The 17,695-nt window shown below is 40.6% G+C and overlaps 1 protein-coding gene across 3 annotated transcripts in view; it reads right to left on the minus strand.

Annotated features, from left to right (window-relative positions):
- AGBL1 (AGBL carboxypeptidase 1) overlaps positions 1 to 17,695 on the minus strand; it is a 784,724-nt gene that overhangs the window by 428,368 nt on the left and 338,661 nt on the right. For all 3 annotated transcript variants that reach the window (XM_042988107.1, XM_042988105.1, XM_042988106.1), the window contains one exon: positions 3,067 to 3,196. In XM_042988107.1, coding sequence (XP_042844041.1) covers positions 3,067 to 3,196 — 130 coding nt within the window. The remainder of the gene's footprint in view (positions 1 to 3,066; positions 3,197 to 17,695) is intronic.

Below are 17,695 nucleotides of genomic sequence, written 5' to 3' on the forward strand. Positions count from 1 at the left end.
GAGTTTTGTAATACTGTGAATAGCATTTAGTACTCAGCTGTTTCTCACCCACCTCTCAGATGGTCCCAGCAGGAAACAAGTCTGTGGCTGTCGTGTTTACAGTTAATTAATGTTTATTTATATTTTAAAACAAGGCATTCACCTGTCATGCTGTAAAATAAATGTTCTGCTCTTCAATTAGAGGTTGTCAGAGTAGAGAGGAATCCTGTTTGCTATGGGTTGAATGCGTGTATATTTAACTGTGTATCAGGTAAGGACCTCTTTCCCTGTAAGTCTCTGTCTCCTCTCACAGAGGCTAAGGCTTCTTTCTCAAAGAATACACTGTTTCCAGGCCTTGTTCATAAGATTGGAGTTCTGCTGTACAGGCCATGAACTTGCTTCTAGAGGGAAGACAACAGAGGTACAAGTGTTTCCTTAGATGGGGATCGTGGGGGGTTAGCATGAAAATATAGCACATTTTGACCAGTGTAGAACAAGGATTCTTAAGGGAAAAGGACATGATTTATTCTCTTTGCAGTAAAGTAGTGGCTCACTAAGTGTGAAGTGTTTAAACGCTACACGTTCCAAAGAAAGGTCTGGCTCTTGGTTGGCTCCTGGTAGATCACCCTGGCATTCTTGGAATAGTCTGCTAGTTAAGAGTGTCTTTCTTTACCTGGGCCTTGGGTCATGCCAGATGATTGATGCTGACAATGTGACCTTTGGTGGTAGTCTTGGACCATTAAGTGTCAGTTTGACTTCTAAAGGGACTGGAGACTGAGTAACTAAGATCAGACATCTGGGGCACCATGGCTATAATTGAGCTTCAATGAAACCCTGGTCATCAAAGTTCAGATGAGCTTCCCTGGTTGGCATACTATCCCTGTTATCACACACCACTGCTGGACAATGTAGCACTGTCCATACAACTCTACTGGGAGCAGACACACCTGAAAATCCACACCTGTCTCCTGGATTCTGCCCTATGTACCTTTTACCTTTGCTGATTTTAATCTGTATCCTCTCACTGTAATAAACTACAGTTATGAGCACGACAGCAATTCTGAGTTCTGTTTGTCCTTCTAGGGAATCAGTGAACCTGAGGATAGTCTTGGGGACACCCTCTCTCTCAAAGAGTAAGTGATAAAGAGAGATTGGGTTGCAGGGTGGAAAACAGGTCAGAACCGAATGCCAACTCTGCTATATACCTCCTGGTGACCTCAGGGAGGTCTCTTGACCCCTTAATTTTTTTGAGATATCAGTAAGATTCTATACTAGATATTCATCTATTATTTCAATAGATATTTACTGAATGAACCACTGTTTTCATTTTTGTATTTTGGGGAGAGGGGCAGAGGGAAAGAGAGAGAGAATATGGAGACCGATACAAGCCTCGATCCCATGACCCTGGTATCATGACCTGAGCCAAAATCAAGAGTCAGATGCTCAACCAACTGAGCCACCCAGGTGCCCCAATGTGCCACTGTTTTTATCACATAGTATATGTTCAAAAAGTGGTTAATGGTAGAGGTGATTGCTTGACCCATCTGTAAGCTTATCCACACTATTTTAAAAGTTCCTTACGTTAGGCAAGCAGTCTAAATTTGGACATATGCCCCTCCATGCTTTTGCAGAGAGTATGTTCACAGTTTGTAGTCAATAAATGATTATTTTCCTACAGTTACTTGTGCACCATTGCCTCCTTCATTAATCTTGGGCCTAGGCCTCTTGTCTCTAATACAGATCTTCATCAATTTATGATGAGATTGCAACCTGTTAAACCCATCATAAACTGAAAATATCACACACTGAAAATGCATTTAATACATCTAACCTAGGAACATTGTAGCTTCGCCTCACCTATCTTGCATGTATGTGCTCAGAACCCTTACCTTAGCCTACCGTTGGGCGAAATCATCTAACACGAAGACTTTTTTATAATAAAGCGTTGACTACCTGATGTAATTACATTGAACACTGTGCTGAAAGTGAAAACCAGAATGGTTGTATGGGTACAGAATTCTGGTATGTGTATGGGTTGTTTATCCTCCAAATCATTTGAAAGGCTGGAAGCTGCACCTTGCTGCCACAGCCCAGCAACACAAAGAGGTGCCTGGGAGAGGATCAAAATTCAAACTTAGAAGTATGCTTCCTACTGAATGTGAATCACTTTCACAGCATCGTAAAGTTAAAAAAATGGTAAGTGGAACCATCAGTAAATCGGGGGCCAGACTGTCTATCATCTGTTTTCCTTCAATTTTGCAGTTGCTATAAGCTTGGGAGTAAAGCCTATGTATAAAAGTACCTGGAATAGCGCCAGAATCATCTTTGGAATTGAATATATACTAGGTGAACATGAATATTAACAACTAGAGGATTTCTTTCAATCACTACTTAATAGATAAGTAATATTCTCTCTTGACCAATAACTGAAAAAACAGAAAAATGGGTTAAAGTGTGATTTTTGCACAGCTTTCACCAACGAGTATGGTTTGAGCCAATGGTTTGCCCCTATGATGGGTTAAATTGTATCTTCTCCCTCAAATTCTCGGTACCTATGCATGTGACCCTATTTGGAGACAGTTCTTCGCAGATGTAGTCAGGTCATACTTATTATGGTGGTCTCTAATTAGGTCACCTTAACCCAGTGACTGCTGTCCTTAGGAGAAGAGGGAACTCTGTACACAGACACACACAGAAAGAAGATGGCCATATGAAGACAGAGACAGAAATTCGAGATAGATCAGCTGCCACCAGCCACATTCGGGGCTCCTGGCAATCAGTGCAAGCTAGGAATGGGCAATGGAGGGTTTTTTTCTAGAGCCTTCAGGATATCATGACCTGGTGACACCTTGATCTTAGATGTCTAGCTTCCAGAAAACTGAGAGAATGTGTTTCTGTTGTTCTAAGCCGCCCAGTCTGTGGTACTTTGTTATGGCAGCCCTAGGAAATGAATACATCCCTCTTTAAAGCTTATCACACCCAGGTCTTTGGCTGGTATCTGGGTTTCCTTCCTTGACAGAAAGGAAGTTGCCTCCTGAAAATGGAAGGAACCAGCCAAGAGTGTAGAGGCACAAGGAAGTGACTCACCCTGGGACTTCGGCCAATACTGCTCAGGTAGTACAGGAGTCCTTTGGCATGGTAGATTGTTGGCTGGAGATGGGCACTGGGAGAGAGCCATTGTCTGTTCAAATCCTCCCCTTTCAGTGAGCATCTGTGACTGCAGGAATAAACAAGCAAATAAATACTCACTGAGAAGAAAATAACTTGAGAAAATAAAGCTCGACAAGACAAACAAACTAATGAATCCAATGTCCTTCTGACTTCTGTCCAATTGGCATCAATTGCAGATGTCCAGAAATCTGCAGATCTGTCATTTAAGCTCCCAAAGTGTTGTGATTATTCACAGTCCCGGAAAGAACTGGAAGCCATATTTGACTTTTTGACTTAATATTGGGTTATCACAGTTTTAGGGCGAAATTTGGGAAATGTAGTTCCCCACAGAGAATGAATTCGATAAATTTCTCGAGGCTCTGGGACCTTCAATTCTACAAATAATTAAGTTGAGCTCAATCTGTCATGCAGGGTGTGTTATATACGATATTTCCAGCTGGCCCAATAACTCTGCCAGGTGGATATTATTCCATCCCAATGAAGAGACTGAAGCTTAGAAATGATTACATAAATGACCCGAGATCACAAAACTAACAGCTAGGCTTTACATCCAGGTCTATTTGCCTCTAAAAAAAGCATAAGGCTCTTTCTCCTATCACTGTGCTTCCTCCCTATCCATACAAATGACACGGAATGCTTGACATTTACCCAGAGAGCCAATGTATCTTTTTCAAAGACATCATCATGGGATGCTGGCACTAGAAATGAGCTCAGAATCATCCATCGTCTCATTTGGGAAATGGAGACGTCCACATTTGAAAGTATCACGTTACTTTACAAAGTTGACACAGCTGGTTAAGATAGTGCTGCCTGCAATTCAGAGGAAAGAAAACTAAGAATCTGAGCTGTCAGGTAAGATCATCCTAAAAGAGACTCCCAGAGATGAACAAGAGACCCCCAGGCTCAGGGGAAGCCCCCAGCAGTCCTGCTAAGATGCTCCTTACTCAAGAGAGCTAACAAGAGAGATGCCAGGAATTGAGGGGAAGCAATACAGCATCCTCATCAGCCTTTCCCCACCCCCACCCCACATCCCCTGCTGCCGTGGTCTTTCCATACTCCACACCCATCAAACTTGTCACAGATCCCACTGAGCAACTGTGTCTACTGTCACTTTGCCAGGACTCCCCACAGCTCCATCCCTTTCCACTCCTGCAACTTTCAGGGGATCAGCACTGCAGGGAAATTTCTGATCCCCAGGACATCCCATTCTGCTCCTATTTGGTGCAATAGCATCCAGAGATCCCCTTCACCCGAGTTCTCATAAAACCATTTTGGGTGAGGTTTTACTGTTCTTTAGTTATCTTTACATCTCTTTCCTTGGACTGTGAGCTTCTTGGGGGCAGGAACAGTCAGTTTTTTCCCATCAAAACCTTAATATAGTAACTGTGTCAGAGTTGGTATCCAGTAAATAATTTGGAATGAATAAATGCACTAGCATTTCAAATGTAGAACCGGATACGTTTTCTGTGTGTGTGCTTTTTTTTTTTAATCACTATTTTCAATAAATCTTGGAGGTGGAAGGAAAAAGGTTCAGCCTCCTCCTTTTACCACTTTCTCATCTTCGTGTTTCTGAAATTATCTTAAATATTAGTTTCCTGCTGCTTGTCAGCCTCCTCTTACAGCTCACTAGAAACCAAAAACCTTTAGATTAATCATTTACCCCGATCGCGCCATTAAAATATTTTGACTTGAGAAATGGTAGGTTTTTTCATCTTCCTTTCTGACTTTTTTGTTCCTTTCTTGCTATTTTTTCTCCCCTCCTCTTTTTAACAGCCATGACATACAGAAATAGGGCTTATCTGTTCCGCCCGGCGACCAGGGATAGAGGTAAAATATAAAGGAGATCTTTCATGCTGATAGTGACAGAAAGAAGCAGGTGTCCCCAGACTTGCTCCTGAGCATATTTGCTGTGTTTAAATGAATTTCTTTTCTCAAATCAAGGTACTTGCAGTAAAATATCCCAGATCCTCAAGACCCTAACTGCTCTGTGACTCTCCTTGACTTGACCCGGATTCGCATCAACACTAGGGATTTGTTTTTGCTTTTGTTTTTGTTTTTCCTGTTGGTAACATTCATCTCTTGATGAAATCGGTCAAGACCCCTTAAAAGCATTTCTGTTTGTATAAATGAAAATGCAGACATTATATGTGTCCAGTAGCCATCAATTCCATGTCAACTCTCTTTTTCCATATGCTCCATGGAGACCAAGCACAGAGGCAATGTCTATGTGGGAAAAGCTCATAGGCCACCACATAGCAAAAAAAAGTCATTCCAGATTACAAGTTCCAAAAACAGAAAAAAGTAAAGTTTGTGCTGCAGTCAGAATAAGCCCTGGGTTTGGGTTAAGAAGTCCCAGTCTCGAATTTCAGCTCTGTCACCAGATAGGGGATTTGGTGTCTCTTTGAGAGTCAATATTCTCATAGGGAAAAAAAAAAGAAAAAAAAATATATATATAGAGAGAGAGAAATAAAGATAGATAGATATGCCTAAACTGCTTCCGAAAATTATTTTGAGGATCAAATGAAATGATATCTCCATGGAGAAGTATCTATATAACTCAATCTCTACCCGTGTCTACATCTGTCATGTCCATACCTATATCCATTTGCACATCTCCATCTTTATCTGTATTTCTATCTTCATCCATATCTGTAATGTTCAGGTATATACAGCAGTGTTGCACTATATTTATTGGTTCCTCATCTCATCCTACTTTTCTTTCCTTATGAACAATAATGAAGCTGTATTCAGGTTGATCAGAAGAGATAATCTTGGCTAGGAACCCCAAATAGGAGGCTGTGGTCAGTTTCAATTACCAGTTGATTCGAGCAAATGTAAACGGGGAAGCAATGAGACTAAGAAGCAAGGAATTCATCTAAGAAAAAATGCAAGGCAATAACACTATGAATTGCTAATCGGACTTTGGGCTGTGAAACAGTGCACAGGGGCTGGTGGAGAGCACCTGAGATTATTTAATTGTATTAGATAATCTTGTAAACTTGCAGAAGAACTTGGGCCAATGTAAGACTGTCAGAAGCTGTTAGTTTGGGGTAAATTTTGTTTTCCAGGGCTGGAGACAACGATGCCTTCCCTTTGTACCCATAGGCTGTGTGGATTTGGAAGCCCACATGGTTGTATTTGTACTCAGGGCTCTATGTATGGCTAGGATTTTGAGAGTATCTCTGTGTATGCCTAGTGTTTCAGATGCTCCTCTATCTATGTGATTGCAGATTATCACAATATGTACTACACATAATTTGAGTGCTTTTCCTTTTAAAGCAAATCCATTTGCTCCCAATCTCCAAATCCATTTGGCATTTTGTGTTAATAATATCAAAGATTCATGCAGTCAGAGAAACTGTTGCTATTCTTCCCAGAGATTTGTTTTAAGCATTTGAAGATGAAACGCACCCCATCTTATTATCTACTGTAGCATTTCTGAAGTGACAGCTGCTCCCTCTATGTGGAGAGAATTAGCAGATGGACAGCTATGACTGGCTGGCAATAAATTCAGTGCCTCTAATTTCTGAAAAGGGGTCAGCCCCCAAATAGAGTTTAAAGTCCTGCTTTGTTATTAAGAATAAAATGGTGAGCATTGCTACATTTTCCCCCATTGAAAACTGCAAACTTGAAAAAAATATATTAAATTTTAAATGAAAAAAAAAAAGAAAACTGCAAACTTAAAAAACTATATTTTAAATTTTAAATGAAAAAAAAAAAGAAAACAGCAAACCTACAGAGGGAAAACAACAACAACAGCAACAACAACAACAACAAAAACCAAACAAACTTCTTCTTGGTTTTAATAGGTTGAAGCTATGTGACCCAACTAGTCTTCACTTTTTTTTTTTTTTTTAAAGTTTTAGTTTAACTACAGTCTAGTTTAAGGCCATGCTTTTATGCACTAAGAATGCTAGATATAGGGTGACCAACCATCTGGTTTGTTCAGGAATGTTACAGTTTTATTTTATTCGTTTTTAAATACTTTTTTTATTGTTCATTTATTTTTCAGAGGGAGAGAAAGAAAGAGAGAGAGCAGAGGAGGGGCAGAGAGAGAGAGGGAGACACAGAATCCGAAGCAGGCTCCAGGCTCTGAGCTGTCAGCACAGAGCCCGATGCAGGGCTTGAACTCACAAACCGCGAGATCGTGACCTGAGCTGAAGTCAAACACTAAACCGACTGAGCCACCCAGGAGCCCTTAGACCCCATTTTTAAAACAGTTTTAGGTTCACAGCAAAACTGGGTGGAAAGTTCACAGAGTTCCCATATATCCTCCACCTGTGCATAGCGCCCCCTATCTCCAACATCCTCACCCCTCAGAATGGTATGCTTGTTAAGGTCAATGAATCTACACTGACTCATTATTATCACCCAGAGTCCACAGATGACATCAGGATTCACTCTTGGTGTTGGACATTCTACGGGTTGGATGAGTGTATAATGGCATGCATTAACTATATACTATTACACGAATTAGTCTCACTAAAAATCCTCTGTGTTTTTCCTATTCTTCCTTTTATTTTTTAAAAAAAATTTTTTAATGTTTATTATTTTTTGAGAGAGAGATTGACAGAGTGTGAGCAGGGGAGGGGCAGAGAGAGAGGGAGACACAGAATCTGAAGCAGGCTCCGAGCTGTCAGCAGAGAGCCCGACGAGGGCTCAAACTCACAAGCTGTGAGATCATGACCTGAGCCGAACTCCCAGGCGCCCCAAGGCATGTTGCAGTTTTAGACTTGAAAATCCGACATCCCAGGAAACCCCTGAGTCCCTGGTAAACCAGAGCAATTGGTGCCCCTCCAGCTAGATCTCAAATTCTAAAAGGTGTTTCAAAGGTACCAGGCCAGAATTTGGCTTGTTTCGCATTGACTTTGAACTTTTTGGGTGAGGCCAGTACCCTCCCGCCAGCCTGCCTGTTTTTATCTCTGACTGCTTTACATATACATATGATGTGCCTGCTCTTTCTAGGCATTAGCAGTCTGTGTCCAGGAAGTCTTAAACCTGTGGGTTTTGGTAGGACATATTTCTTCCCTTGGAAAAAATAAAATACAAAAAAGACCTCTGATCTCCTGAAAATATGGCCAAGCAAAAGCATCTTGGCTGAAATTATTAAACAGTGAATCAGTAGCGCCAGTCCTGAGAGGTCACTGAACAAGAGCAATGGCACAGAACCCCAAGTAAAGTGTAGCCTCAAAATCTAGACAACCTAAAGGGAAATGATGTCACTAGATTGCATTCTTTTAACATTAGTTGCGTATTTATGTATCTGCTAATAACAGGGATTATGACCCTGGCCAGAGACTGGGACACGAGTGACATAACCGAAGCCTTGACAAGCAGACTCTGAACTACCAGGACCCCTAGAACAAAGAAACCATCACAAGTCAGAGAAAGAAAGAAGAAAAGTGAGTCACTTCCTTAAAGAGGATCTATCAAGCTTCAGTCAGACAATAAAATGATACAAAAATTCCCCCATCCATCCATGGCTGATAAATGGAGAGATGGGGCCCATCAGACTGAATGAATGATGCCGGGCTTGATAATATTCGTCCCCCCTGGCACAGCAAGCTTTGAAATCTAAAGAGAAGCAGTGTATTTGAAATGTAGCAAGCAACTTCACTATTCAGTGCACATCCTAGGAACAGGAGGCAGCATGGGTGCAGGAGGAGAATATTTATAAAGGTAAAGAGATACATGGAAGCTTCAGGAATAAGAACAGCATGGGGTACTATCAGCTGGACACTGCACCCCGAGCTTTCTAAATAAACACCGCTTGGATACAGAAAAGAAGGGAAGAAGGGGAAACAGATGGCAGCTTCGTCTGTAGACCATGGTTGCTGTACAGCTACAGACAATCTGGGTGGCCAAGTCCATGCTAACATGATCAACGTAGTATTTTGGTCACACAAAACGCTCAGAGAGTCAATGATCTAGAGAGCAGGGGAACAGAAAAGACCAAACCAGGTGTGCCTCAACACCTCCAACATCCAATGTTATGTCACTAAAGGACTGACCATCCCAGAGCCCAGGTATAGGAGCACTTGAAAACTGGTCATCCAGTAAGTTACCCAGAATTGACGCTTGGACCTAGGTCAGTCCAAACCTAAACCAACTTGTCTTTATGCTCTTGTTCCTCAAAGTATGGCCACCAACCTGGGAGTTTGTTAGATATGCAGAACCTTGGGTCCCACCCAGGATCTGCATCTTAACAAGATCCCCAGGGAATCTGTAAGCACATTTAGGGTGAGAAACAGTGTTTTCTACTATACCTTGAGGAAAGAAAGAAAATTAACACTTACAAAGAAACCGTGTACTTTACAAAGGACTGTGTTGCCACCACACTTTCAGAAGCCTAGAACACATGCTATTTAGAACCTCTAGCATCTTGGGATGCCTGGGTGGCTCAGTCGGTGGAGGGTCCAACTTCAGCTCAGGTCATGATCTCATGGTTCGCGAGTTCAAGCCCCACACCAGGCTCACTGCCGTCAGCACAGAGCTTGCTTCGGATCCTCCTCTGTCCCAGTCTCTCTGTCCCTCTCCTGCTCACACTCTCTCAAAAATAAGTAAACATTAAAAAATATATATATATTATATACATAATATATATATATTTTTATATATAATATATATAATATATATATTTTTATATATTATATATATTATATATATTTTTTATATATAATATATATATTTTATATATATAATATATATTATATACATAATATATACATAATATATAATATATATATTATATATTATATACATAATATATATATATTATATATAATATATATATATTTTTTATATAATATATTGGGGCACCTGGGTGGCACAGTTGAGTGTCTGACTTCAGCTCAGGTCATGATCTCATGGTTCGTGGGTTTAAGCCCTGCGTCGAGCTCTGTGCTGACAGCTCAGAGCCTGGAGTCTGTTTCAGATTCTGTGTCTCCCTCTCTCTCTGCCCCTCCCATGCTCTCGCTCTGTCTCTCTCTCTCCCCCACTCTAAAAAGTAAATAAACATTTAAAAAAAAATTTCAAAGAACGAATGAACGAAAGAACGGAAGGAAGGAAGGAAGGAAGGAAGGAAGGAAGGAAGGAAGGAAGGAAGGAAAACCTCTAGCATTTCACCTGGAGCAGCACTGGCTCCAAAAGTCTGGATACACTCCCACCCTCCCTGCCCATCCCATTTGCCCAATTGATGTATTAGTCTCTTACATGTTTTCATTTGAAAACCAATATAGAATTAAGATGAAAATGCATTTTCTCTAGGTTTTTTTTTTTGTTTGTTTGTTTTGTTTTGCCAAGTCTGATTTCATAGTACCTGATTCAAACATCCAATGGAACAATTCAAAAGACAACAAGGTAAGGACATGTTCAGCTGAAATCAGACCAGATTAAGGGGTGGGCCAGCTTGGCAAATAGAATGAGCCCCACAATATCACTTGTCAAAATCAGGAACATATAACCAGTTAATTCACATTTCTACACAGCATTCAATCCCATATACAACTGATTCAATAAAAATAGGTATCACTCCCACTGTTAATACTAAGTTAATACTAGGTTAGTACTAAGGTTGAGGTTTTAAAGCTATGTCTTGAGACCAACAACTCTCTGTGAAGAACTAGCCAAACACAGAAAAGTCAACAGTAAAACCTTGAGCTGTGCCAGCAGCTCTCAGACCACCCAGCCGACAATCACTTGAAGTCACCCATTCAGACTGGCTACCATTTTGGACCCCATCACCTTTTGGACCACATTACTTAACAGATATGAGTAAGAATAATTTAATTTCTGAGATTATAAATCCATTAATAATCTTGGCAAAAAGTTGTCAGAATGGGAAATTGTAAAAGAAAAAATTTTAAAGCCAAGAACTAATGATTATCTCCTTTAACGTTAAAAAAAGAACAAAGAAATCCTTTGAAAGACACTTCAACACTCATTCCTGACAAAGACAATCAAGAAAATAAGGATTGATGGATACTGCCTACTTTACAAGTCACTGTAAGGTGTAAAGGTACATTCCAAAGACAAAAGTATTGCATAAAAACATGTTCATTAATTCATAAAATATTTATGGTCACAACATTACTCTTCTCCTGAGGAACTCAGCAGTTAACAGGTCCTACGAGGACCACACAGTCCAGGGATCATCATCAAGTGGCAGCAGAAGGCAGACGCTATGCACACCTTGTTCTGTTCATTTCTGAGCGCCAACCCAGCACAGTGATCAGCATGTGGTAGGCAGCTATCCATCATTAGCTAAGAAATAAACGAAACCCAACCCTTATTTTACTGCTGTCAGAATATTTCTTCTCTGGGCAGCCAATATCTAAATTAAAACTGTGTCTTTTTTTTTTTTACTGTCAATTCAACAGACTTAATTATGGGATATTGATTTTTCCTATCATCTCTGTCTTGGCAAGGGCTTCTGTACTGCTGCTGTCTGCTTTGGATTAAAAGTCACTGTAATTTCCTTGTTAGGGAGAAACCTTTAATGAAAAAATTCCATGTAAAGCTCAAAGCCATTAACACTGAGAAAAATAAAATATTGTGGTTTTTTTTTAATTTTAATGTTTATTGGGGCGCCTGGGTGGCTTGGTCGGTTAAGCGTCTGACTTCGGCTCAGGTCATGATCTCACGGTCCGTGAGTTCGAGCCCCGCGTCGGGCTCTGTGCTGACAGCTCAGAGCCTGGAGCCTGTTTCAGATTCTGTGTCTCCCTCTCTCTCTGCTCCTCCCCTGCTCATGCTCTGTCTCTCTCTGTCTCAAAAATAAATAAACGTTAAAAAAAAATTAAAAAAAATTTTAATGTTTATTTATTTTTGAGAGAGAGGGAGTGATAGAGTGCGAACAGGAGGCGGGGGGGGGGAGGGGCAGAGAGAGAGGAAGACACAGAATCCAAAGCAGGCTTCAGGCACCCTCTGGTCAGCACAGAGCCCGACCCAGGGCTCAAACGCACTAGCCATGAGATCATGACCTGAGCCAAAGTCAGCCACTTCACTAACTGAGCCACCCAGGCACCCCCCAAAATTTTTTTAAATAAAACTGCAGTGGGAGTTGCATTCTTATCTCAAATGTAGGAGCTGATGAAGAAATTTATAGCTGAGGCCTCCCAAAGAAACTCAAAAATTAGGTTCTTTAGTGGACCACAGGATTAAATAACACCCCAAGCTTCTCTTCCTGAATGGAAAGAATTCATAGCTCTTTCCTTGTTCTCTTTTTCTGTCTCTCAGACACTTATTTCATATTAAGGTCATTTATCCTTATGGACCAGAAAGCAGACCGTGCATTTACATCTCCCCAGTGAGTTCATCGAGCCAAAAGGTTTCTCTAGCGAGTAACAACTCCTCCCTTCCCTGCTAAGTAGGAAAGGTAACAAGAAAGGTGATTCTCTGCTTTCTCTAGAGAATGTCAGTGTGTTTAACTCTGGTATATAATAAAATCTAGATGAGTCTCTTGGGGCAAAGAACACAGATGTAAAAAAATAATTTCTGCTCATTGGTCTTTATAGGTTCCTGGACCCAATTCTAACACGGGCGAGTTCTCCCAGACAAAACACAAAACCAGCAAGGTATCTGAGAATTCACCTCAATTCTGATACTACCCAGACGTAGCCTCACATCCACAAGGTGAGGGTTGAGTCCTACAAGACTGCCCCCACCCCACTTCAGATGCCAGCCACAAGCCCTGGGCTAATCTGTGCTACCGACCCACTGGCTCCAGCCTGGAGATTCTAATGATCTCCTCCTCAGGGTTCATTAATTTGCTAGTGGTGCTCACAGAATTCAGGAAGCACTTGTGTTTACCAGTTTATTAAAGGATATGATAAGGGATGTGCATTAACACCCAGATGAAGAGATGCACAGGGTGAGGTATGGAGAAAGAGTGTAGAGCTTCATGTCTTAACCAGTCTCCACCTGTTCACCAACCTGGAGTCTCTGCTAACCCTTCTGGGTCTCTATGGAGGCTTCACCATGCAGTCATGATTGACTAAGTCACTGGCTGTTGGCTGATTCAACTTCCAGCCCCTCTCCCCTCTGCTGAGGTCTGGAGAGAAGACTGAAAGTTTCAGCCCTCATTGGTGTATTCTGCTGGCAAGCAGCCCCAGCCCCAGCCCCTGAGTGCGGTGCAAAATGAAATACACTCGTATAGCCCTTATCACAAGAAATTCTCACAGTTGTAGGAGCCAGGAACCCTGGGCAAAAACCAAGCACATCTGACAAACACATTTTGGTCAAATGAATGACCACACATATATTTCTTCTAAATCAAGATACTGCAGGGGGTTTCAGTAGCTAGGAACATTAACCTTATCCCCTAAAAGCAATAGGGTCACCAATACCATCCTGGGTAAAAAACTGTAGAAAATTATCTGGGAGCTCTGGAGTTCCTTTTCCTTGAAGTCCTGGCAGGAGAAAGTGGAGACAGGAATGATAACACTTACAGTGCTGAAGAGAAAGTCAGAAAACAAATTTAATTTTAGTCTTGGCTTTGACACTTGTTACCATGCGATCTCAGGCAAGTTTCTTAATTTTGCTTGGCTCAGAGTCATGTTAAAGGGAAAGAAAAAAAGATTAGGACACATGATCTCTATCCAAGGTGATTTTCTTCTTTAAAAATGCATAATTCTAGAAAAGAATTTCAAAAGAAAAGAGAAAGAAATGCAGAGATACACAGGGGAAAGGAGGACCAGGAGGTGGGCTAAACAGCTTTATTTTTCAAAACACAGATTCATAGGACGAAAAATTGTCCATGATTTATCACCTCCTACCTGAATTGCAGCCATGGCCTCCCCACTGTTTTTCTCATCTCCTACCTCTCATAACGTTTCTCTCCCAATTTGATATAATTCCAAAATGATATCCAAATTCTTTCAATGGTCTTCCATTACCTAAAAAGAGGATGTGTGAACCACTTTGGCTGGCACTCAGCTCACTAATCCAACTTAACCTCCTTTTACCACCCAACAAAAACCCCAGTGCAACAGGCAAGCCAGATTTCCTCCTTGTTCCCAGAACAGTTTGGGCTCGCCAACCCATTAAATCCTCTCAACTGCTCATGGAACCATGTCTGAAATCTGATTATTTTCTTCTCTTTCTTTTTCTTAATCGACCATCTTTCAGAGAAGTTCCCAAGCCTGCCCCTTCTAGGAGACTTTCTTTGACTACTTCAATCCATAGCAATTTCTCCAGCCTCTGAAATCTCTTAGGAAAACAAAATGGTGAAAATGTGTGCATCTAGTCACCAAAGTCAGACTGTGCATTCAAATCCAGTTCTACCACTAACTCCATTAAATGTAAGACTCCTCAATATCAGATGAGAAATAATCCTGCCTCTCAGTGTCTACGTAAGGGCAATATCAGTATCTAATTTACAGGATTGTGTTCCTTTTGCTTCTTAGAATTAAGTAACATAACACATGGAAGGCACTTAGCAAAACGGTTAGTACATAATTCATGATCAATAAATGTTTGGGTTTTTTTAAAGCAATTCTTCACAGAAATCATGTTTGCATCATCATCAAATACTGTCCTGAGCTTTCAGTTATGTAAACTACACATTTAGATTATAAATCATTGGAGGAAAAATGAATTTTGTATGTTTATTGAATCCGCTGCAATTCTTGCCATCATGCCCTACATTTAATGACTCTCAATAACCACTTGTTATATAAAAGTTTAGAGATAAATTAGACCATCAATATAGGATAATTTTCCTTTTTTGATACTTAAAGCAAAGCATAAGAGAAAAATTAAAATAAGAAAGGAAAAACAAAACTGCATTTCTCACTTCATCCTCAAAACAGCATCCATTTCCTTCCCCAAAGAGACTGTAGCACAGCAGGTGTCTGTAACTATCCTTACTCACATATTTCCAGCAAGAATTTGAACCCAGGTCTTTCATCAAATTGAAAATAGGTGGCCTGGAGGAAGTATAGAAATTTCGTTACCCAAAACACAATCTTCTAGTATCTTCTTTTTCCTACTTGGTTACCCTCATTTATCCTTGACATACTCCATACCGTTTTCTTGCGGAAAAGGTTTTGTTTTGGCTTAAATCTTATCCACTTCCTCTGCAGCCCTTTAAAATTCTTCATCTGAGTCTCTCTCTCCCTCTCCCTCCTCTCTCTCTCTCTCTCTCTCTCTCTCTCTCTCAGTTCCAGGATGTTAAAAAAAAAAAAAAAAAGGCAAAGGAACTATTTATCGGTCTTCATAGACCAAGAAGGAGTATGGACAACCTTCTCTCTATTCTAGTAACTGGCTCCCTGATTTCTTTGGTTGTTCTAACCAAAACCAAATACCTTGTAGTCACCTTCAATCTTCAATGCCTCCTTATTTCACATCCCTAATCCCATTCACTATCCCATGCTGTGCCTTCAAAATATATACAGAAACCAACGACAACTCACCACTCTCACTACTACCATCCTGCCCAAACCACAATCATCTCTTACCTACACCGCTGCAAAACCTTCTGATTTTTTACCACACCAACCCCTTTCCTCATCATTTATTCTGCATAAAACAGCCTGAGACCCTTGTGATTTCTCTACTTGAAATCTTCCAGTGACTTCCTAGAAGGCCTACTCCATACAACACCCTCCAGTGACTTCCAATCTCGTTCTGAATGATATCCACCCTAGAAGGCCTACTCTTACCTTTCACTGTATTCTCCCTTCCCAGCGCTCCCTTCACTCAATCCACACTAATTTCTTTGTGCTCCAGGCACACTTCACCCTCAGGGCATATGTGTTTACCGTTCCATCTATCTGACAGTCTCTTTTCCCAGATATCCATGGCTTTTTTCTCTCAGATTTGTGCATAAATGTCATCTTATTAGAGATAATCTTCCCCTTACCCCACCCAACCCTGTTACTCTCTATTCTCTTATTTATATTATTTTTCTTCATTGCACTTTACATTACCTGCCATTCTAGTATGTAGCCACCTGTAGTTTAGTTTGTGTTCTATCTTTCCACTAGAGTACAGGTTCAGTGATGACACGGACCCTCCCTGTTCTTGCTCAACCACTGTATCCTCAGCACCAAGAACAATTGCTGCTACGTGGTAGGCACTTCATCAATAGATAATGAATGAACAAAAGAATGAATAAATGAATGAGTGAATGGCCAAATGAATGAATTCTCCTTTATCTAGTTCTTGAGAAACATATTTGTTTGGTCTGAGTATATTTAACTTTCAGAACGGGTATGACTGAGTATGGATGTCATATTAATGTTTCCTCTCTGAAATGCTCAGATCCCTATCTTTTTACTGATGAAGAAGTAAGTTCAATCCTTTTCAATGGCTTAGTTCCCTCAACACTACTGGATACTTTAGCTTATTTCCACTAAGACCCATAATAAAATCAAACATATTTACCATTAGTCACCTGGTTCCATTATTTTATTCAGCAAGTCATCTCAGCAATATATAAAATCAAACCATCCTTCTAGCTAGCTCTTATGGACTGGGGGAAAAAAAGTGATCTTTGATCTATTGTGTATTTTAAACTAAAATATACACTTCAATCTAAACATATTTAATATAACTTTCACATCTCTTTATCAGAGAGAATAATTGTCAACGTTATATTTCACAGGAAAATTTTCTCTAAGAAAATACCTGCTCTTCTCCTCCCTCACTCCTCCTCCAAAGTGAGAAAAACCTCAAAAAAAAAGGGGGGGGGGGGAATAAAATGTACACATTTATTCATTCAATGCCAGTCCTTTTAGCCTAAGACAAGAAGATATCCTTTGATACTACTGTCCCACCTCCCTCCCCCGGGATACAGATTGGGTAACCACAATTATCAGGAAGGTGTTGTTTTCTCCTTTCACTTTGTCATCTGCTCTAAATTTACATTTCACTGGTCTCTGACAAGGATAGTGCAGCAGATGGCTAGTGAAATCTAATTAGTGATGTCTTACAAGTTGTGTCAAGACTCTTCAATAAGGTTGTTTTGTTGAAAAGCCACTGCCTGCGTGTTAGCTCTGTTCCCTGATTATTGGCAAAAGGAATCAGAAGTACGGGTCTTTATTTTACCTAGTTCAGAGCTTGCCAAGGGGAAACAACCTTTTTCCCCAAGGGCATTTGTCAAAAAAAAACAAAAAACAAAAACAAAAAACGAGCAGAGGCAATTGTTGAAGGTCATAACTATCTGAGGTAGTGGAGAGCAGTTAGGCAAATGATGGACTAACCACAAAATTTAAAACTAAAAGCTGGGGAAAGAAATGTTTATAGGGGGATTTTAAAAGCTCTCACCCTTTGCTTGGAATGTAAATGGTTAGGATTGTGTGCATGCCTAGATCTTTGTGCATGCTTATGTGCATGCTCCAGAAAAGACCTGAGAAGGCCCTGGGTTTCACCTATCACCAAGTATGAAGTTCTGCACAAGCAGGAAGTGAAGACTAAGGCAGAGCTGCAAATGCCCAGACCGAGTGGTGTTGAAGGCATGCCCCCTCAGGACCACATGCTCTGAGGAGAGGCTATGGGACTTATTAGTTCAAGGCACCTAACAAAATCACTACCTAATAATTAAATT

Source organism: Panthera tigris, chromosome B3 (assembly GCF_018350195.1).
Source record: "Panthera tigris isolate Pti1 chromosome B3, P.tigris_Pti1_mat1.1, whole genome shotgun sequence".
NCBI lineage: Eukaryota > Metazoa > Chordata > Mammalia > Carnivora > Felidae > Panthera > Panthera tigris.